Raw genomic sequence first — 22,793 nt, 5'->3', positions numbered from 1 at the left:
CCTTGCATTCCATCTGGCCGTCCCGGTCCAGCTCCGGGATGCTCTGAGCTTCTCAGCTCCTCTCTCTCTCTGGTGCTGCATACTCCAAGGCTCCTCTAAAATAGGAGTCCATGTCCCTCTTCTCCAAGAGGATCTCCAAGGGAGTTTTGGGGGATCTGGTACAGTCTCTTACCCCAAACTCTGTCTCTCTGCTGCTCTCTTCTTCTCCTCCCTTTCCAGGAGTCTTCTCTGCAGTGCTGCATGTTGTTTCTGCTGCTTCTTCAGTTCAGGTCTTATCTCTCTGGCTCTCTGCCACCGTTTCTCTGGTCAGTCCCGGCTGCTGTCTGTACCCATGGAGAAAAACATCTCCCGGCATAACTACAGGCACCTAGCCCAGCTTTATGCTGTTCCAGGTCCCTGCAGCCCCCAGCCAGAGGCTGGGAGGCCCCAGAGGGCCCGAGGGGCTTAGAGCCCCTTCCTCGTGGCCCTACAACATGGCCACCTCTCCTACAACAACCAAACTACAACTCTTCTCTTCCGGTCTGGTTGTGATATGTTGACATTTCTGCAGGAGCGCCCATTGGGCAGAATTTCAAAACTTCTAAGGGTTTCCACCCCTTGGGGTCTACCACTTTTCTCAGCCTCTGGGGAAAACAAGGTCCAAACCACGACATGCAGTTACCCAGGAAGAGAACAATGTGGCAATTCTGCTTGTGGCTTTACCCTATCTTGTCAAGGAAGGCATGTTCTTTATTTATTTGGCCTTAAAACTTTCCACTATAAAGATCTCAAATAAGTAAACATAGACTGTATAGTACTGAAACACAAAAAAAAGACAGTAACAAAGAAGGCAACCTTGCTTTCCGTTTATTTACTAATGCTTACAAAAGTTATGAATGTATACCAATGCTAAAGATTAGCTGCTGCTACAGCATCTTTTGAGATGAATCAGAAGACATAGCATGAAATTTAAAATGCAAAACATAACTGGGGAAAAACTGAGCCACCTTCTCACATCCTTGTCTCCTCCAGTGGTCTGTTCATGAAATCTTGGATTGCCTGGTGCAGGGGTAACCATTTATTAATTGAAGCTTTCAAGGCTGTAATCCACCTAGAAGAAATGAAAGACCAACAATTGTCCCTGATCAAGTCTTATGCATGCATTTCTATGTTCTTTGAAACAAAATTTTAATAAATGGTGTTTGTATAGCTGTGTTACTATGTGCTAATAGTCAGGGCATTGGAGAGATACAGAAGATGGAGGAGTTGGCTATTAACAACAACATATCAACACCAATTTTCCAACATACTGAAAAGCTCTGTCATTGTTCATTAAATTAAAACCCAAATAATGTAATTAGTAGGCTTTAGGCAAGAACTCCTGCTGACAGATGTGGAATTTGACTGGATTATGATGAGGGAATTTACCTTCAGAGTGTGATTTCATTGGCCAATTTTCTTAAATTAATTAAATTCTAATGGTCATTGATGGAAGTAAATAATTCTTGGGAATGAGGAGCACACAAATTCCATTCTCTCTAATGAGAGGTTGTCATAGCTTTTATGTTTTGTATAATCCCCAAACATAACTGTGAAAGGCACCTTATTCAGGTTTTTTCCGAACCTCTGCCAGCCAGCCTTGCTGTGGTTCCAGCATGGACAAGAACAGAACTGGTGACTCACATGTGCAAGTAAATGCTGTACTGCAGTTTGACTAAAGCTACTGCTAAAGGGAAATCTGGGGGAATAAGGGAAAACAGACTGAAATGTTGTCATTAGATCTTCCCAGGAACTACAGAGCTCCTTCTTTTCCTGAAGCTTGGCAAATAAAATTGGATAAAAAACAGTTTGGTTTACCTTTTGTTTTCATTTACATTCTCTGCACATAAGTAAAAGGTTTTAAATTCTTCAGATGGAGGTTTGAGTTCAATTACAGATCTCTTGGACCCCAGAGACTGTTCACTCACAATATACCCTTGTAGGTAAAGGCCACCTGGACAGAATAAAATAGCATGCATGATGTATATAGAATTACTACCAATTACAAGCATACCAACAAATCTGGAGAACTGGATTTTCAGATGCCTTGTGTTGGGTGTATGGACAGACTTTTACAGAATTTACATTTAAAAATGTGAAAGTTGAGTTTGGTTTTTTCTTCTGAAAATTGATTTCAAAGTAGTGTAAAACAGTCTTCCTGTCTAGCAAATGATCAGCAACAGAGTTTTATTTAGCAAAATATTTTTCGTAGTTTTTGACTTGTATCCATAAGGCTGCCTCAAGCCCTGTAAAGTTCTTTGGAATGGTGGATCTTGTTGCTGATAATTTCTTTTTCTTTCCTCTAAAAATTAAAGGGATATGGATTTCCACATGAAAAAAATATGCTAGGTCAGCATTGGTTCATCTTGCTGCCATTAGTAACTGATACATCATTGTGAAGCCACAACTAGCCAGCTGTGAAGGAGAGGCATTAGACACAATTTTGCCTTCCGGACATTTTAATTTTACCTGTTTTTTTTTTTAAATTTTTTCCCCCCAGATTTTATCTCAGTGCAACAAGGTGTATGTCCACTTTATATATACACGGCAAATAGTCAAAAAGACCTGCAGAACTGATTAATGGCAGCTGAATGTTCCTGTTACTGTCTTCAGGGTCTATATTTTTTTGGCATCTCACATGTAGTCACCACAGCATCAAATTAATGCTCTAGCATTGAGAATGATATGAGAGAATAAGAATCTATACTGAAATTGGAAAAAAATGAAATAACAAGACAGAAAACACTACCATGTACAAGAATTTGTATGTAGTAGGATATTTAAACACCAAAAGAAAATATTTGGCAGTAGGAGCATAGGCTTCAGTGTCATAAATGGATAATACTTAATTTTTGCCTTTCTGCTAATTCAGTGCTTTTCTCTGGGCAAGTCTTCAGTTTCACGTGGAGAGGAAATCCCTGGTCACTTCATAAGTATGGCCTTTGGCAGATGAAGAAAAGTGCTATGCAAGTGGTATAAGTGGAGCACTTCTTGCCTGATCATGTGGCAAACAGCATAAATGCTAAGAAAAGTTTTTCCCTTTTGATCTGAAAACTGACTGCCAAGCAAAAAATACAATAGTATTTCTGACTGCAGGCTTCCTTAGCACAGGGAGGAAGCATTTACAGGTCCTGAGCCATCGCTGGGGCAACTTTTTTTTTTTTTTTTTTTAAATACTGACTTTCACAGAGCTGCTCTTGTAGGCTTTTAGTGTCTGAAGTGAGCTCTGCTTGCAATTGACCCTAGTAGCCTCATGCTGCTGCCATGCAAAATTTGACAGCTTTCAGGAGACTGCCATGAGTCGAACTGCCTCCAGCCACCATAAAGTGCTTTGGAAGAGTGGATCTTGTTTCTGATACTTCTCCCGAGGTAATATGCACATATCCTGACTAGCTCCATTTCAGAAACAAAAATTCAGACTGTGGGAGAAAAAGAAGACTGAGGTGGGGAATGAGAGAGACTGAAATGAAATGAAAAAGAGACTGAGTCTGGTCTTCACTCACCTACATGGAAAACCATCAACTTACTGATAAGAAACTCTCATTAATGGTAAAGGTTCTATTTGGATGGAAACTGCAGTGAAACATTTTTACTTCAATGATCAATGAAAATTTAGCAGCCATCCCTACCTTGGGCAGGTGTAGACCGGAGAGTGGCATAAAAGTACAAACAGCCATCCTTCAGAATGCAGTAGTGCTGAATCCAGACATCTTTGCTCCTGTCCAGCTGGTGGAGAAGACCCAGGCACTCGGGATTTTTGATAGCCAAGGGTGGGAGTGTAGTGTTATGTAGTGTGACATCTACCCACACATGGTTCTGCAAAGAAAGCACGTAATGAAAAGTTCTAGTAAAAACTTAAGGAGGAACTGCTAGCATGAAAGGACACAAGCTCTAGTCCTTTGCTAGGAAATTAGCTTTTGTTGTGAAAACAATTTGAAAAGTTGTGCTGGTTTTGGCTGGAATAGGGTTAATGTTCTTCACAGTAGGTAGTACAGGGCTGTGTTTTGGTTTTGTGCTGAAAACAGTGTTGATAGCACAGGATGTTTTCTTTATTGCTGAGCAGGGCTTACACAGAGCCAAGGCCTTTTCTGCCCCTCACCCCACCAGTGGCAGACTGGAGGTGCAGAAGGAGTTGGGAGGGGACACAGCCAGGACAGGTGACCAAAGGGATATCCCAGACCATAGGGTGTCATGCTCAGCACACAAAGCTCAGAGAAGATGAAAGATGGGGGGACAATTGGAGGAATGGTGTTTGTCTTTCCAAGTCACCATTACATGTGAGGGAGCCCTGCTCTCCTGGAGATGGCTGAACATCTGCCTGCTCACAGCATATAGTGAATGAATCCCTTGTTTTGTGTTACATATTAAAATATTTTTATCTCAATCCACAAGTTGTCTCGCTGAGCTGCCTTCTGGGGTTAAGCCACAACAGAAGTCAATGCTGAAAATGGAATTAGAAAATCCTATACAGGATGGCAAACACTGTCCAACTTCTACTTTCTTCTTACAATAATAACTTATATTTTCTACATCTGTTTTATTTTCAGTACTACCTGTGTTGCTGGTACAAGCAGGATTATTTCAAAGTTTTATGAAGAAGGTTTTTTTTTAAATTGTGTTGTTGATTGCTGGACTTCAGTAGTCTTTACTGTGTGTAATCTGGCTTGGATGGAAGCACTACCACGCACAAAATGTTTACAGATACCTTCCCATCCCTTTATGGAAAGCAGGTCCTTTTCCATTACCAAAATTACTTGTCATTTACAAGTGAAGAAAAAGCTCAATGCATGAAACACTGCCAATGTATAGGCTATTTGTATGATAAAATAATAAAAAAAAATCAGGAAAAATAATCTCTTGTGTTATTAGATCAAGTTGTTTAATGTGAGATGAAAGCATTTCTTCTTCTCCTGTAAATCAGGGAGGCGTTAGAATCTCAGCCTCTCCTAGTGTGTTTTGCCATCTGGAATACATATTTAGAATTCTACATATACCAGTGTCATTGTCATTTGAAATCCATGGGGACAATGTGTGCAATACCAATATCTTCCTGTTTGTTTCCATAGGGACTTTCTTTTGCATTTATTTATGATATTTTTTCAGTATCCTTGACAAGGCAAAGACTGAAAAAAGACCTAGCACAATACAGCTGACTGTATTCTTTGTAACAAATGGGAAACCTGCTGAGACTTACTGCAGCAAAGTGCATAAGAGGATTTCAGTAACACTAGGTATATTATTAAAGCAATTATTCAACTTAATGGAAAGTCTAGTTAGAAGGAAGGTTAGGAAATGAAAGTGAGATATTAAATCAAACATTTATTTCAAAAAAGGATATTGTTCACTCAAAGACAAAACCCAAAAAAAGATAGTGCGGTCAGAAATGTTTCATGGCTAGGCTTTACAGACGAAGATTTGGGGAGGGGTCTACCCATGTTTGCTACAAGCGCACTGGTGGCTAAAAAGGCCAATATGAGATAGACAAGTCCAGTTGCAAAAGGCACAGCACAAAGACTCCTTAGGTGGTATATTCTGCAAGACACGATTCTTTCTGCATTGTCTTTTCTCCTCAAGAGTGATCCTGTGTGCGTTCTCAAAAGAAGCAGCAGTGTTATAGATGGTGTGTCTCCAGGCCTCCTGAGTGGAGGCCGGAGTAGACCAGTGATGATGATCAATAAGGCCAAGGCTGAGATGTTGCTTCAGGGAGTCCTTGTATCTTCTCTTTGGGGCTCCTCTCTTGCGGCAGCCGGTGGTAAATTCACTATAAAGCAAGATCTTAGGGAGGTGGTGGTCCTTCATCCTGGAGATGTGCCCAGCCCAGCGCAGCTGTGTTCTCAGCAACATGGCCTCAATACTTGTGACAGCTGCTTGTTCTAGAACAGATGTATTGGTCACATAATCTGACCAGTGGATGTTTAGGATTGTGCGGAGACAGTGTTGATGGAAGCGTTCTAGGAGTCGCAGGTGGTGGCAGTAGATGACCCATGATTCAGATCTGTATAACAGAGTAGACAGCACTATGGCTCTGTAAACACTGATCTTGGTACTTTTCTTCAGGTGTTTATTTCGCCAAACTCTTTTATGAAGCTTTCCAAAGGCACTATATGCCTTTGCTAATCTGATGTCTATCTCCCTGTCAATCTTACCATCCGAGGAGATGAGGCTACCTAGGTAATTAAACTGCTGGACTGATTTGAGCTCTGACTGACCAATGGTGATGTGGGGATGATGGAGGACTTCCTGAGGTGCAGGTTGAAAGAGAAGTCCTGTCTTCTTTAAGCTGACTTCCAGCCCAAAGAGCTCAGCAGCCTCTGCAAAGCAGGATGTTAAACGCTGCAGAGCTGCTTCTGTGTGGGCAACAAGGGCGGCGTCATCAGCATAGAGCAGCTCCTGGACAAGATGGTTTAAGGTCTTAGTGTGGGCCTTCAGTCGCCTTAGGTTGAATAGGCTTCCATCAGTACAGTGGTCAGAAATGTAGTGGCACAGAAAGAAGCTAACTTAATGTGCTGCTAATGGATGAATGCATGAGTGATCCTTCTTTAAATATAATGTTGGAACTTTTTATACAACAATTTATATATGCATGCTACTCTAAAGAATGACCCTTTGATGTCTTTTATGTATGTAAACCTCTACTACCCTTTTTGGCTCAGGCCAAGTTTGTCTGCCACTAGTGGGGTGAGGGGTAGAAAAGGCCTTGGCTCTGTGTAAGCCCTGCTCAGCAATAAAGAAAACATCCTGTGCTATCAACACTGTTTTCAGCACAAAACCAAAACTACCTACCTACTATTAACCCTATTCCAGCCAAAACCAGCACAACTTTTCAAATTATTTGGTTAGGGTACACACTTTAAATTGTTTTATTTATTTTTGCTCTTTCAAATACATTTATTACTTCATATTCTTTTGAGAAACACTGACAGGTAAAATATACTTGGAAGCAAGTTTGGTTTTGCAATTACAACCTACCTGAAAGCTAAAGGCAAAAGAAATATATATTTGATCAATTTTACTTCAGTGGAAAAGGAATTAAAGGAAATAAATACCTTTCACTGTTTGGAAACCATCATTAAACACTGCTGAAGAAATAACTTACACCCCCTTGTTGTTTTACACTTCATGAATGCAGGTTATAGTTTGTACCTTGCAATTGTCATATTTTTTAATTGATGATTTTATTTCATTTGCAAAAAAGGTAGACCTTGATACTTATTCTGCATTTGAACCTCACATTCTTCCTGTTAAAAACAAGGTGGCTCCGTAGCTAAAGCTCTTCAAAAAACTTTACAAATCAAATGCCTATTTTCACACAAGTGGTCGTCTATAGAAGGAAATAATAAGTATCATTAGGCCAGGAAAGGGCAGACTAAAATGTCTTTGACCCCTATACTTCCAGTTCTGGAAATACTAAAATTAGATTTGCGATTCCCAGTTCAGGGGTCAGCCAGGGACTATTGATACTGAGTTATGTTGGGCTGAGCAAGGTCTCTCAGTAGCAGCTCAAGATCAATTATGGCTGTATTTTTTCCAGCCACAGGGGCCAGCAGAGTGCACAACTGTGTAAAGGGATAGGTAAAACAAAGTTTATTGCTCACCTGTCTTTCTTCATCCCTAGAAACACAGAAAATAAAAACTCAGCAATCATGCCTCCCCCCACCCAATATTCTCTTGGAAAAAGCAGATTGCCTGCAACCAAGGGAGTCTTGTGGGAAATACTTATGAAGATATGACCCTTCTCTCCTTCTACTCCAATTTGTATTACCTCAGGCATAATACATGATTGTGAGTCACCTCTACCCTTTCTTTATGCCTGATACACTAATTTTGGGTTATGTTTCTGAATCAGCTTAAAGCTGCTGATATCCGGAGAGGGAGCATTTTGATTCGTTCTACCATATGGCAGCAAAACACGTAAGCTGAGTCTTAATTCTCTACATGGCTTTTAGATTGCAGATGAGTCACAACCCAACAGCCCAGAACAAAAGTATGGAACTTCCATGTTGCTATCTGCACCTGACCATGTACAGCTCCTGTCTCTCAGCCTTCTGCACAATCTGCTATACAAATGGTTCTCATCTAAATAAAGCATTACCTGATGGACAGGATGCACTGCTTTATCCATAGCCTCCAGCCACCTATAACATGACAAAAAGTGAGAGTAGCTTAGATTGGTAGAGCAGAAAAACATGCTTTGCTGGGTCTTTTAATTCTTGCTGACATATGCAGCATCTAAAGCATCTAAATTTTCAGGACACACAAGGCTTTAAGATAGAAAAGCAGTGGATTAAATCTAAATAAACATTACTAACTCTAAAAAAAAAAGTCTCAAAGCTTTCTGTGTAAGAACACATTATAATAAATAAAGGCAATAGTGCAGACAAGGGAATCTACAGATTTTGAATATAGTTTAACATGTCAGGCTAAATGATCACTCTTCTTGTCTTTGTCATAATGCAGATAAGGAATTCGTAGGAGACACAAAGAATCCTGGAATTAGAAACTACAGAATAAAGCAATAACTTTGTTGGCAAAGTTATTCTATTGCACTATGTATGGTATAAAATTTGGAAATGGAAAATGATATTACAATGGTGGATTATGTTAAGCAGTAAGATGATATACAAAATGGGTGGATGAATATCAAATATCAATTTACTTCATAGCTTTATATTTTTGACAATTCACAATAAAACAAAGACTACAATAAGTTTAGATTTCAGTACGTTTGGAAAGGGAGGACTTTTGGGTGAATTTAGGCTCTTTGTTTTGTCAGCTGTTGTCTTTGTGAAATGCAAAAGAGTATTTTTAAAGTCTAACTCTGCATCAAACCCAAAGTCACTGTCCCAGAACCAATATGCTTTTGGGGTATGTTTGCATTTTAAAATATTAAAATGAAAATGTGACAGAATGACAGAAAAGAAAATGGAAGATGGGAGTGTATTTATTACTAGCACTGTCCTTGTTTGGCAGAAGAGAGATCATTTATATGAAATTACTAATAAGAAAGTTTACATCCATGGGAAGATTTACACTTCTGTTTGATATAACAGTGGGACAGAAGGCATGAGAACATGGATTCAATTTTTTTCTCCTGGTAAATCAAGAATTCAGGGGGATAGGAAAACATGAATGTTAAAGATTTTATTAAAAACAATTAAAAAACCTGTGAAACTGAAAAATAATTTTTGAAGCTTCTACAACTGAAAATTAGAAATATTATCTCAATAAGTAGCTGACAGATTTTTAATTTTTCCCTCTACTGATCAAGGCAGCTATTGTGAACATCCTCCAAAAATTCAGACTCCAAGCTGGATTAACAAAACTGACGCTGTTAAAATGAAAGATCACTTACCTCTTCATTTCTTGGTTGGAAGTTGCACAGAAGTAGAAAATCCTGTTTCCAGTTTGAGGTATACATTTAAAAACAAATGGTTTCCCCAGACTGGTGTCAACACCAATTTCTGCTCCTTCCAGCTTCGTTACTTCCAGGGGTCTGCACTTCCCTTCATCCTGCAATTAGAAAGAGTGCCCAAAGTTCAGAACTATTATGAAACTGATCCCTGTGAGATGGGGATAAACTCAAGGAATATTCAAAGTTATAAAGCTCTTACACTTTTGAACCATCATATGGTTTAATGATCAGCAGTCCCAGCAATTACAGTGTAATCACAGAAGACAAGCTAGGCAAACACCCTCTAAATTTGCATCTGTGATTTTGCTCTCTTAATTGTTTTTGGTTCAACAGAAGCCATATCTGTAGCAAAACCACCTTTTTAGGTATGTGTAGGCATGTAGATGTCCAGCTATTGAGGGTTCAGCTGAGTGGTGCGGGAATTTTCAAAGTGCACTGAAGAATTGAGAGTCACAGATCTCTTTACTAATCAGTGCTGTTTACAGTCTGCGTTTATGCTGAAAACCTCACCTTATATGTGTAGATACAGGCAACAAGGGCTTAAACTGGAGAATAGTGAGCATAATTTAAAAGGCCGAATTTCAGCTCCTTTGCAAAGTTGTGGTAAATATAGTTCTGTTCATAACCCTTCCCATACAATTCAAACAACTTTCAATGGAAAGCACTTCAGAACCTTTTTGCTTGTTCCTGATTGTGTTAATGCTCTTTGAGACTGAAGGGCATTGCCAATGTCTTTCCCTGTGTGAGTCATAAAGAGCCATTAAGCTCCTTAATACACATAGGTAGGTGAAACAGTTTATCCACCTTCTTATTTCCCAGCCCAGCTCCCCCCACATACACATCTTAATTCAAAACAAAGGTGCACACATCCGGACAGTGAACTGTAGCTGTGTTTTAACCAATATTGTTTGCTTTGAAGATCTGTGACTGGAACTCTAACAATTGCATCAAATTTGGTAGCAATAAAATGGGAAACATGAGTTAATGCTGAGACATAGGGAAAGCATTAGTGCTGTTTGCAAAATACACAGATGGTGGAGTCTCATAGAATAAAATTAGTTGATTAATTAAATTTTGTCAGTAGGAGATGGATTGTAAATACCCCATGTAATTTTCCCTTAGCCTAAAAGTAAACGTACATAACCTTCCATGAAAAAAATGCACCTGTGGGAATTAGATAGTTAAATACTTAATTGCATGCTCACTAGCACATGTAATTATCCCTTTGTCATACATGATTTTCCTATAGTAACAAAATAACCCCTAATACTGACAAATGTATAAATAAACATTTATAAGTACATTCCTACATTTTTAGTCATTCTTCTCATTCCATTTTTTTAATGCTAAAGTTTTTTAATGTAAAACTAAAGAAGATAAAGGCAGTCCTGAAAGTTGTCAGTGCTGTGTGACCTACTTTATTTATTATGCCTTCAGACACAAAACTACATTGTGAACAGCATAACCAAAATACATATTCAGGGTCCAAATCTCATTCGTACTGCAAAGCATAGCAAGTGCAAGATCCTGTCCATGATCTGAATTCTCCTCACTGCCCTGACTTGAAGGCAAAGGTCACTAGAGATACTGATATCACAGATGACTATTATTATACCCTTATAAAGTTATTTTGTAAACACTTTCTGTGCTGTCTAGACTGCATGCAGACAGAGGTTCTGTGGCATCAAGAATTATATATGTCCACTGTATTTCAAATAAATACATCTAGGAAAGGAGTAAGATAGATTTGAGGCATTTAAAATGAGACCAAATGTTCCTCAATGACTAATAGACAGCCATCCTCCCCTAATTCTGATAAGTCAGATCAGAGAATCATAGAATTGTTAAGGTTGGAAAAGACCCTCATGATTATCATGTCAAAATGTCCACCCACACTACCATGTTCTCTACTAAACTATGGGCCATCTGCCACATCTGCATGTTTGTAAGGGGTATTTCTTTTCACTTGTGTGGCTTTCATGAATAACACATTGAGATGATTCCCTTAGCAAATATATCTTCGCTACAAAAAGTGACTAAGGTATATTTCTGGAAAAAATAATTATAAAAGTAATTTCTTACACTTGTGACTAAAGTGTAACCTGCTGATGATACTGCCTTTATGGAACCTGATATAACTATGTGATGTTACTTGAGCTGATGTTATGTGTCATGCAGATTTTAAATGAACTAACTCAAATTTCTACTACTTGGAACAGCTACTACTGTTCCATTCTGCGCTAAACTAAAAAAAATATTTCTTTTTTCCTTCAAGGTTGTGATCATCTACTTTATGGATTCTTGGCAGTCTCCAGTATCAAACATGTAGAAATTTCTCCAGGTAGAAGGCAAAAAACAGGTGCTGCTTTGGTAAAGCTATTCTAAGAACAGTAGAAACATCTGAAGTAACCCTTCCCATGCTGCTAGTTTTCCTAAGATGATGTGAATTTTAGGACAAATGTTTCTGCAAAAAAAATTTTAAAATATTAAACAATGTATAATGATTAGAAACAGACAAAAGGGAGAAATAAAAATAGAAAATTAAGCATTTCCTTTCTTTATTGTATTAAATGCTCATTAAGCAGTGCATGCAGCCCTACTTAATTTGATGTAAGTAATTCCAGAAACTGAATGGCATTCATAGGTCCTGAGTGATTCACTGTATTCAAAGGATTTTGTTTGAGCAGAGTTATATTTGCTATGGCAGTTAAGCTCCTTCATCTATTAGAAAGGAGAATCTGAATAGATATATGAAAATTTCATGCTATTTGCACTGAAAGAAATAAAAAGTAACAACAGGAACAACTATGAAAAGAAATTAAAATTAAGCTACAAAAGAGTCTGCAAGTACTAGGAAAATGGAAAAAAAGTAACTACAGAAAAAAAGATAAAATCCTAGAAGAAATCTAACCATAATGTGAAAACTGAGTAGTGCTAGAAAGCAGGAATTGAAGTCTGGCTCGGTTGGGAGACTGGCAGTGGGCAGTGTAAGACAGTTGCCCCCAGGTCACTGGGTCAGATTGGTTTCAGGTCAGTAGTGGCATGACCAAATTTTTGACTGTCTTTCAAAACTGTCTTCCTGGCTGTGCCCCAGTGTTCTTAAAATAGGCATCTCTTAAACAAGACAGGAAACTGAACTGTTTTTTTCCTTTTGCTTATTATTTCTCATTTGCCCAGCTCCATTGCAGCTGATGTAGCCACAACCCTCCATGGCACTCAGGCTTGCAGCATTTTCACCATCTTTTGGTTTTCTCTGACCAGCTTCTCCCTGAGGTCTCGTGCTGCTTGCTTACCAATATCACTAAACTCTTCCCCTCCCTATGTCTTTTTTTAATAACTGTACTTTGTGATAGGCTCATTGTTTGGTTAATTAGGAAATTATAGCTAGAGCCTGTTTGCATTTATTCCTTCTTTAAGCTGGGCACATTGGTGCAAAGAAGAGACTAAGGCTTTTTATGTCTTTTTCCCTTACATCTATTTCCTTTTCCCTTGAAGAAAGGGCTTGCATATGTCAGCAAATATGGAGCTCTAGACTCTAGAACTGTTCACATGGGATTTTTTGCCAGTAGAGAGAGAGAAATTTATTTAGTTGTTCATTTTGTTTTAAACAATTTGCATCTAAACTACAGAGAGTAGAAACTTACTGAAGGCAAAACAATAGGGGAAAAAGATGTAAAAGCTCCTCTGATTTGAATAACATAATCATCCTACACCCAATAGTACTGGCTACCAGGTGAAGTACAACCAAATGGTCTTGGGGCATATTTAATCTTCACACTCTAGTTCTTTTGTTGAGGTTGAATAATTTGCTGCAGTTAATTTCACAAAAGATAATAAACAGTTTGCAGGACCAAGGCTCACAGGAAGAATTATTGATTAGGTTAAGGTTTGGAACAACTTGAATCAGATCAAATAATGTATCAGAGTATGACTCTTTCTCTAGGTTGGGGTATGCAATCTGTTAGTAGGCCAAAATTAACATACATATCCTATCAGACAGTGTTATTTCTCATTTATCAATAGAAATAACATAGTGAATGTATTGGAGACAGTGGATTCAGAAAGTTCTTAAATATAAATTGAAAAATATATTCCGGAGCCATGGGAGTCATGGAAAATGTAGAGAAGAAATCAGATTGTACACATGCTCTAAATAATGTGGCAGCTCCCAGACTATATTAAAGCTCTAAGCAAGAATGAAGAACAAATAGAAATGGTATATTTATGAGCAATGCTCAGATGTAAATCTATTTATAACTAAGCCTTTTATATAAAGTGATTAGGCTTAGCAAGAAAGCTTGTTCAAGAAAACAAAGGACTGAATGTTTGTCATAGATTGAAATGTTGTGCAGGGTCTGCATGTGGCAGAGGATTTCTTTCTTGGTGTAATAATTGGACTCTCTATATATGACAGAAATGAAAGTAATTTAAAAGCATTTTTTCTCTCTCTCTTCTATTCCACTGGGAATGGTCTTAAGGGTGCACACAGTCAACCAGAAGCACATACTGTAGTGTCTGAGTCATAAAATTTTTGTAAATACACTCGCTGTAGTATGCTCTACTCCCATGTCCAGAGAAGACAATTGTAGAAATAAAAGGAAATATTTCATTCTGCATTTAAATTTATCTCTGCATTAGGGAAAACTTTCTCTTCTTCTGAGAGGCCTGATGAAAAGTGATCTGTTTTGATGTGAGTAAAAAGAAATGGAAGACTAGTATCCAGCTGTTTACATGAGACGTGTAAATGACGATGATCATAGAATCATAGAATCAATGGGGTTGGAAAAGACCTCCAAGATCATCAAATCCGCCCCTTGATCCAACACTGATGTGGTTACTAGACCATGGCACTACGTGCCACATCCAGTTTCATCTTAAAAACCTCCAGGGACGGAAAATCCATGACCTCCTGGGCAGCCCATTCCTCTGTCTGATCACTTTGTCTGTAAAAAATTTTCCCCTAATATCCAACCTAAACCTCATCTTATTTGCAATATAAAGAACAAGTAAATTGTAATGTAGTATTCAGGTGTTCTGAATATGCTTCCTAATAGAAACATATCCTACTAGAGGCATCTAAGGAACACCAATTTCACAGGGACAGCACTAATTAAAGAAAGTTCAATGAGGAAAGCATTCTGCTGCTGAGACAAAGTGAAGGTTATGGACTTCTTTGAATGCAAATAACACTGTATAATTAGCATCTGTGCTAATACTTAACTGCCAGTTTGTTGTCTATGTTAAAGCAACAGAGAAGGCAGAATTATGCTGAACTGCTGAAATGGACTGGGTTCATAACAGAAACAATAATATGACCTAACATCTGATCATTTAGGTGATCATCAGCTAACAGCTGTTTACCAGTTTGGGGTCTAACCGCTTTTGGTTGTTAAGAAATGCATATTTTTGTTCTCACTGCCCTTTCAGCTTTGAGATACTTAGTCACTCACATGATGCCCAAGGGCTTCCTAGATGCATTAAACTTATGAGTCTAAGAAATGCAAATCATAATTCTTTTTAAAACTGACATTATTATATAAAATCACAATGAAGACCGTCCTTCACTGCTGCCACAGTGAGAGTGCTTCTCAGGAGTATGTGTCGCAGTTTTCTTACAACATGAACTATCATGAAGGCTATTTCTCTGAGACTTGGAGCTACATGCGAAAGTGCATTTGCTCTGTATTCATACTTCAGTCTCTCACTAAAGCTGAACCTCTAAAGCATGCTCTTTTCTACCATCCAGACAACCGTTTTCAACTTAACTGTTCCTTCCAACTTAACTGCTCCTACTTCCTTCCTATTACATCTTCTTTTGACTTTCCTGTTTGAAGTCCATAAAAATGCTGTCAGCAAACTCATACTCTTTAGACATTTATTCTTAATTACTATTGTTCCACATCATTCTTAGCTCATGGAATTGGAGGGTGAAATGAACTAAATGACAAATGTAATATAAGGACCTGATAGAGCTGGTTCGACTAGAATTCATCAGCCTCTGACTTCTGGAAAGGAAGTCTCCAAGGGACACTGACAACAGTTTCCTGCTTTGAGATAGATAGGCCTCTTTGGAGTTTCTCCTAGATCATAACCATAATGATATTTATTTCTTCATTTCCTTTTCAGGTGCTAGATTGATTATCTGTCTTACTATCCTCTCTATCAGGGTCCTCTTATGTCAAAGGGACTGGAAATCTTTCCTAGACACACAGCAATACAAGAATGAGAGACGAGCTAGGGCATTGTTACAAAAATGATATTTCATTAATTCTTTTAATTTTATCAACTCCACCTTTTTTGTCCCTTTTTTGACCCACAAAATCACTTTTTATATGTATTTTTTTATATATCCAGTCTTACATGGTAAGAAAGCAATGATTAATTGAAACTAGGATATTTTGGCTTTCGCTGGTACTTTTAGCATTTTTGTAAATTCTGCTATTTAATTAGTTGAACTCCTTACATGATGGATATTTATAATGAGGAATTTTGGGAAACGTTTTTGACTATAATGCTGTTTTCTTTATCCTTGTGTTTTCCTACTGAGCCTAGAACAATATCAGCTCTCTAGCAGGTATGTCCTCACGACAGAGGAGTGCATGCTCCACTGTCTTTAAACCCATCAATGGCCCATTTATTCCCAAGCCCCAGAAATTATATTCCTTTTCATTAATGAATCTTCAAGACCATCATTTTTTATCCTGAAGACTGAAGCATATTTTAGGATTTTCAAGTTAGCTGTCATGTTCTAAAAGAGACTTGCTGCTGACAGCTCAGAGAATTAACATACTGAAATGATGCTCTGCTGCTGTGGGCAAATTGCTTTTGCTATATTACTGGTCTCATGTAAAACTGATTAAGGTTTCTCTGTCCTATACTGAAGACTTCCCACAGGCATTTTCTGGTGACTTTGCAGCCCCTTTACTGTGCTGAGCAGCGAATGGTACTTTAAGAGGAGTAGATGATGTTATCTGCAAAGAAAGGCCATGCTGATGTGCTTTCAGCTTTCCCTGAAAAAATGTGTTAAGCTGAAGCACAAGAAGCTTGATTGCCTTAGAGTAAGATTTAAGTGTACATTCCTTGTCTGTTTCCTCATAATTTCAAGATATCTTTCCTTTAGAAGAAAAGCTGGGTATGTTGACAAAGAAGGAAATAATATGTTTGAGTAGATCCAGTGATCTGGACAATAGGAGATCAGAACTGTAGAGTAGATACTGGAACTCCACAGTTGCTAAGTGTAGGCAAAAATAACATAAAGCATTATATCTCTGCTGATCTCAGTAATTTACAGAAAACAAAGTTCTAACCCAATGTGTCAAATATCTCTGCTCTGAGGTGGAAACATAGCCACATCTACTGAAGTGAAAAAGATTACTTATATGGATTGTGGAGTCAAGGACAGTGGAAGCATCTGCTTGAGGGAAACCAAAATGACCACACGTGAAATGACTGAATGTCTTGCAACAGCTATCACTTCACCAGTGTGTGGCTGGCTAGAGATGATTCTGAAACTGCAGCAAATACATGGGTGAGTCAAATGTAAAAAGCTCTAGAAACAATATCCTTTTTAATGTAGGTGGGAAAAGCAAAATTCAAGGTTGATAATTTATAGTTACAAATAGCAATGATGAGGAAATCTAACTCTCTGTGTTTGTTGATAGGGACTAGAGCAGAGATGAAACATCCTTTCCTTTCTTAACTACAAAACATTATACATAACATTTCAGGCATATATAAAAGGCCTAGTTGTCTTCTTACACAAGTGGAAATCTTTGACCAGTGACCTTGCTGGCATCACTGGAAATACACTAATAGAAGTTATTTTTCTTGTACTGATAGGCACCTTATCCTGAACTTTTTTGTCTCCCTGAATTACTCTTGACTTCAATTAACTGTTTCAAAGAATATTTTAGATCAGATAAGTGGACAAATCTTTTCTCCTGAGTGAGTCAAGGCCTGTAACACAACGCTTCCAAATTAATCATGCAGTTAAATCAGCATGCTACATAAAGGCTGTGTTAAACTACAAACATTATTTGTAATTCCCTTAGAAGAAGAAGTGGGATGAGAAGTCTTCTTTTCATACCCTGATAGAAATCATACCAAAAGAAAAAAGTGTCAAAGAGTCCAGTTGAGCTTCCTCTTACTTCATTTGGGCATTGGATCTCACAATAGTAAATAACTGTATTTGTATTTAAGTATCTTTCTGTCTCTCTTACTAAAGGATTCTACAGAGTACCCTGTAAGCACATGAGGCAGGGAAGAAAGTCCTTGTGTTTTTTGTTGCTAAAATAGTAACACAATATTTCAGTGTATTATTTGGAGACCAGGAACAGAGAGAGAGCAGCTGGCAAAAAAATGGAATGAAATAATTTAAAAAGTGGTTGAATGGCACTAGGCTTGGATAATGCAAGAAAATAAGCAATAGTTAGTTATTACTATGAAATATTTATGCACTGCTTTAAATTTATTTACTCTTTTAAGAAAAAGCAAACGCATGCTTTCAGTGGCTAAAGAGTCATCTTATCAAAACACAAAGTTAGCATGATTTAAATATTTATTTTCTCAGTGCAGTAAATAAGCTAGTTGAGGAATAAATTAATTAAAAGAACACCACTAGTGAAAATAAATAAATAAAAATTTAATTAAATATTAGTGAATGTAAGATTATGGGGTACCTTCTAATTCTCAATTCAATTTATCTAACACTCTGTCTTCAAATAGACTTAATTGAAGAGTGTTTAAAAGGCATAACTAGATATCTTTTTTTACATTTCAGGAGTCTGATGATGGACCTGACTAGGATAAAATCAAATATTCTCTCCAAAAGAATGTTCCTACATGTTTATATGCTGAGTTGATCAAAGGTATTGTGACCATGTTAGCAAAGATAAAGACTAGTTACAGGCCAAGGACTGGTGTTATGCTCATGTGTTATGCTCATATTCTCATGTAGTTTATGATTATGGACATGGCTTTATTTTACTAGTATGTTTTCAAACTGTATGTTGGAGACAAAACCATTTCTAACCAGCTGATATTTCCACTGATGCTACTTCCATTATAGCTAGGAGATTCCCTGAAAGCTACATGTGCTTCATCCAGTAATAAATCCCTCACAGGCAATTTTTCTCAGCTTCACTAACTCTTCTTGAAATCAGGTTAAAATGAATGCTAGGTGGATGACCTTGAATCTTTTTTGCAAGCTGTAAAATGTTCTACCACAAAAAGCTCTGAACAGATGACAGTCTTTGAAATCAATCTGTTTGATTTTATAGGAGTAACTTTCTTGGTGAATAACTTCATCGTGAAAACACACAGGGGAGGGGATTAACTTGTAACTACATGCAGCACCTGTTGAGCCATCTCACAGACTACAGTAAAATGCTACTGTAGGGCAGGCAAATTCACTGTGAGCCCAGTGCCTACATCCCCCACTCCTGGAGCTAACTGCGTCAAGAGAAAGCTCTATTTTTTTTTTAGTGAAATGTCTTTATTTATTCATTTATTTAGAGGCAAATAACTTTATAGAATACTCAAATATCTGTAGGTGAGACAACCAAGAAGTCACTGATTTAGGGGCATAAAGACTCATTATACAACTAGAGGGTTATAAATTATGCTGTGTCGAAATGGAGCCTCAGGATAAAGCCAAGTGAAATATTTCCCTTCATGAAGCACCTGTCATATTCATTTTTTGGATGTCTTACTGTTAGATTAAGTTAAAGTCTTACATAGAATTATTAAGCACTATACAGGTCCCCGCTCCCATGACAGAATGAAATACTGAGCATTGCTTCTCTGAAGAAGCTAAGCCTTCCCAGCGTGCAGGTCCATAACTTATTCATTGACACAAAGAAATCACATAGTCACACCTGTTTAAGAAAATACATACAATGCTAGATGGAACATAGAGCTCTTACACATCTGAAGCTACTTCATCTCATCCCAGGCCCTCTACAGGCTTTTTGAAGATCAGAACAAAGAGATTAAATGTAGAATCCATAAAAGCCAGACAGTGCCTATGTCTGTGACTAGGCTTATGAAAGCATAACTACCCAACAAGCCTCCTTTATACACCTCATACAAAGCCCTGTAGTGATGACATTATCTTTTAAATAGCACAAGTCAAGATGATGCTTGAGTACAAAGCTTCTGCACTTCATAGTTCAAGACACAGCCTGATTCCTCACTAGCCACTCTCCTTACCTTCTTGTGTTTGTAATAGTGCAGGTAACCATTGTGTTTCAGCACAAACCACCTCTTTCTCCAGCCCTTCAGAATCGCTGACTGTGTTCGTTTATGCAGATATCCTCGGCAGGTAGGTCTGGGGGTGTTGGGGTAACGGCTGATGTCTGATCCCACAATCATAGTCAGGATATCAGGACCTAAAATATTACATGAAGAGTGCAAAAGCATAGGCCAAAAACAGTCTGTCAATATCTTTTAACATCCATGTAGTATATGGAGCAGGAAGGCAGTATTCTACCCCATGCCCTTGTCCTCCCAATGTAGCTTCTGGAAGCAGCAAAGAGCAGAGTAGCCTAGAAAACAAATCAAATCAAGCAATATTTGGCCTTCTTTTAACATGAATTCAGGAATGAAACTAATTTTGTGTTGAGGGCTACTAATGGAGCCAGCTATCTGAAGACTCCTCTTAAAAAAAATTTTGTGACCTCCCTTTGCAAGCAGCATTTTGGGTGCTTGTGTATTTTATCAGTTAAGAGAAGGGATTGAATCTCATTGCTCCAATGGGTGCACATAAATTGAGGTTTATGCAAAAATTGCTGAGAATGCTCTTAGGGGGACTTTCAGGCTCTGCCGTCTTACATATGCTCTTTAGAATTCTTTATTTTCCACGCCTTGGAGTTTTCTAACCTTTCCTGTGCCCCTCATCAAGGGGGCTGGCTGTTGGAGGCTAATCTGTTCTAAAGCTTCCTCTTACCAATTGCAAAAGGTAAACATACAGAAGATATGATAGGTTGCAAGGTTTTCAAAAAATATGTTACCACCAGTGAGATACAAAATCGTAATATTTGGTGAAGCTATCAATAGATCTATGATTTTGACCTGAAGACCTGAGATTCTGACTATATCGACACTACTTCAGAGCAGGTAGCAATGTCTGAAGGAGAATTGAGAAATGTGACTATGACATATTTTTATCTGCAAAGTGTTTGCTGGATCTCTTTTTTCGGGTCATGTGACTTTGGGAATGCTGTCTGTGTGCCAAGATTTAGTCCAGACGCTGTTCTCTGAGGAGTTAAAGTACCAAGTAATCAGAGATTTATCTGCTAAAAGACTCAACATACTCTTAAATACAGTAGTGTGAATGGCACCTCTATAATTAAAGAATATGGAACGTGTCAAGTTAAATTTGTCACTGTCTTGTAAAAGCACTTTATTTAATTTCCTGTGAGCCTTTGTCAAAACCTTATCTGGGATAAATAAGGGAATGGCAGATTAACTTTCAGCATACAAACATGGGTATCTTTGGGTTTTAATCATCACAATTCTAGGAAGAATATACTTGATTAATATTGCTGACTGTTTCTGTGGCGGTGTAAAAGGATGCCTTGTGAAATGACCTCTCTGCTTTCCTGACTAGAATTCAGGTCTTGGTGACACAGAAATAACTACTGGGTGCACTGAAGGAAGATATGAAGTCTCTCCCTGAGGAACTATAAGGCATAAATAAGGTATTTGTGTCTCTGCAGTCACATGTGCTCTTTGGGAAATAATTTTACATGTCTAGAAGAAAAGATCTAGATAAAAAGGTGACTTAGGCAATACTATTGTATTAAATATGAATGCATTAAACTGGTAATTAATATTTCTGTTGCATACATCACCCAGTTTTTCTGGTTGTATTTGGAGCATTGAACAGGAAACCTGACCCAGTCAAGTAATTTATTGTGATCTCAAAATTACCCTTCCTTGCCAGATTGGCAGCTTCTGAATGTGGCATGCTGGTGACATCAGTTCCATTGACTGCTATTAGAATATCCCCAACCTGAAGCCCAGCTTCTTCAGCTGCACTATCTGGAATTAAAAGAAAAAAACAAAAAACCCTATCAAAAACTCCATTTTATTTAGAGTTGGGATATCAAGCATGGCTGTGCAGAGAAGCTTTTCTAGCAAAACGTGTATCTGTTCAACCAGATTATGCTTTAGGGCCTTCATGATTTCAACTTCAAGGTCAAACAAGTTTTACTGAGCAACGTTAGTCATCTGTAAATGAATATTCAGGATTTGGATTGTGGGGCAACACTAGATAATCACTGGCAGTTGAGAAATTTAATTAAAAATGCCATTAGGATTTAAAGATGCAAATAATAATTTCAGTATCTGACGGTTTTGGCCTAAAGTGCAAACAAAGATTTGGTGCAATGCTCAATAAAGCCAGTAGAAAAAAAAAAATCTATTATTCTGATGAGCTTTGGATGTAACTCCAAAAGAATACTTTCTCTGCTGATGTTTGTCTTTGCTGGTTAACTGAATTTGGCCAGAGAATTTTGAGGGGCTTTGTCTTTAGGAGGAAATAACATAGTAAGTTAAAAAAGTGTCCGTGAAGGAGGGACTGAATCAGATTATTAATGCATGACCTTTCATTTATTTCTTAACCATTGCAAATCACATGCACTCCAAAACAGTGCTCAGACACATGCCAGTCAGGAATGGAAGCAAATTAGGGAAGTGATAAATATGCTCCATTCACCAACACATAGTTACTTAAATCTCAGTTACAAATTTATCAGACACAGTTTTTGTTTTCTAATTTACAATGAAGCATTCCTAATGTACTGTGACAAAATGTTTCTGGAAAATATTATTCCACGTTCTCACTATTTAATGCATTTTTTTAGAGATTTTGTACCCTATGATGCAGTACATGGGATGCTTCAGTGTATTTCTGAGGATGCTTAGACATTGTAGGGAAGAGATTAGTAAAAGCTTAATAATAAACAGGCCCAATAAAGCCATGGTCCACACTCAAAGGTATTACAAATCATTTGCAAATTCTCAAATGTCAGCACATTTTGGTTTGTGCTGGCTTTAAGGATCCCATACCAGATTTTATGATCATAAGTGGTCTTTAAAATATTATTAAAATAATTATTATAGAATCATAGGATGGTTTGAGCTGGAATGGACCATAGAGGTCATTTGGTTACATCCCCCTACCACGGGCAGAGGAACATTTTGCTCGGCCAGGTGGCTCAAAGCCCCAACTAGCTTGACCTTGAACCTGTGCAGGGATGGGGAATCCACAGCTGCTCTAGGCAACCTGTTCCTGTGCCTCACCATCCTCACAGTAAAGAATTTCTTTCTAATATCTATTCTGTTTAAATGAAATGAGTCA

At 37.9% G+C, this 22,793-nt stretch overlaps 1 protein-coding gene across 1 annotated transcript in view; it reads right to left on the bottom strand.

Moving 5' to 3' along the window:
• Positions 1 to 829: 829 nt before the first annotated feature.
• LOC135407342 (uncharacterized) overlaps positions 830 to 22,793 on the bottom strand; it is a 41,024-nt gene continuing 19,060 nt past the window's right edge. The window contains exons 6-12 of the mRNA XM_064642306.1: positions 21,362 to 21,472; positions 19,640 to 19,818; positions 9,371 to 9,528; positions 8,111 to 8,153; positions 3,648 to 3,834; positions 1,837 to 1,972; positions 830 to 1,090 (exon numbers count right to left, since the gene is read on the bottom strand). Of these exons, the coding sequence (XP_064498376.1) occupies positions 991 to 1,090; positions 1,837 to 1,972; positions 3,648 to 3,834; positions 8,111 to 8,153; positions 9,371 to 9,528; positions 19,640 to 19,818; positions 21,362 to 21,472 (914 nt within the window). The 3' untranslated portion in view covers positions 830 to 990. The remainder of the gene's footprint in view (positions 1,091 to 1,836; positions 1,973 to 3,647; positions 3,835 to 8,110; positions 8,154 to 9,370; positions 9,529 to 19,639; positions 19,819 to 21,361; positions 21,473 to 22,793) is intronic.

Source organism: Pseudopipra pipra, chromosome Z (genome assembly GCF_036250125.1).
Source record: "Pseudopipra pipra isolate bDixPip1 chromosome Z, bDixPip1.hap1, whole genome shotgun sequence".
Classification (NCBI taxonomy): Eukaryota; Metazoa; Chordata; class Aves; order Passeriformes; family Pipridae; genus Pseudopipra; species Pseudopipra pipra.
The sequence above is the reverse complement of the archived record's forward strand: the minus strand, read 5'-3'. Positions and strand labels throughout refer to the sequence as shown.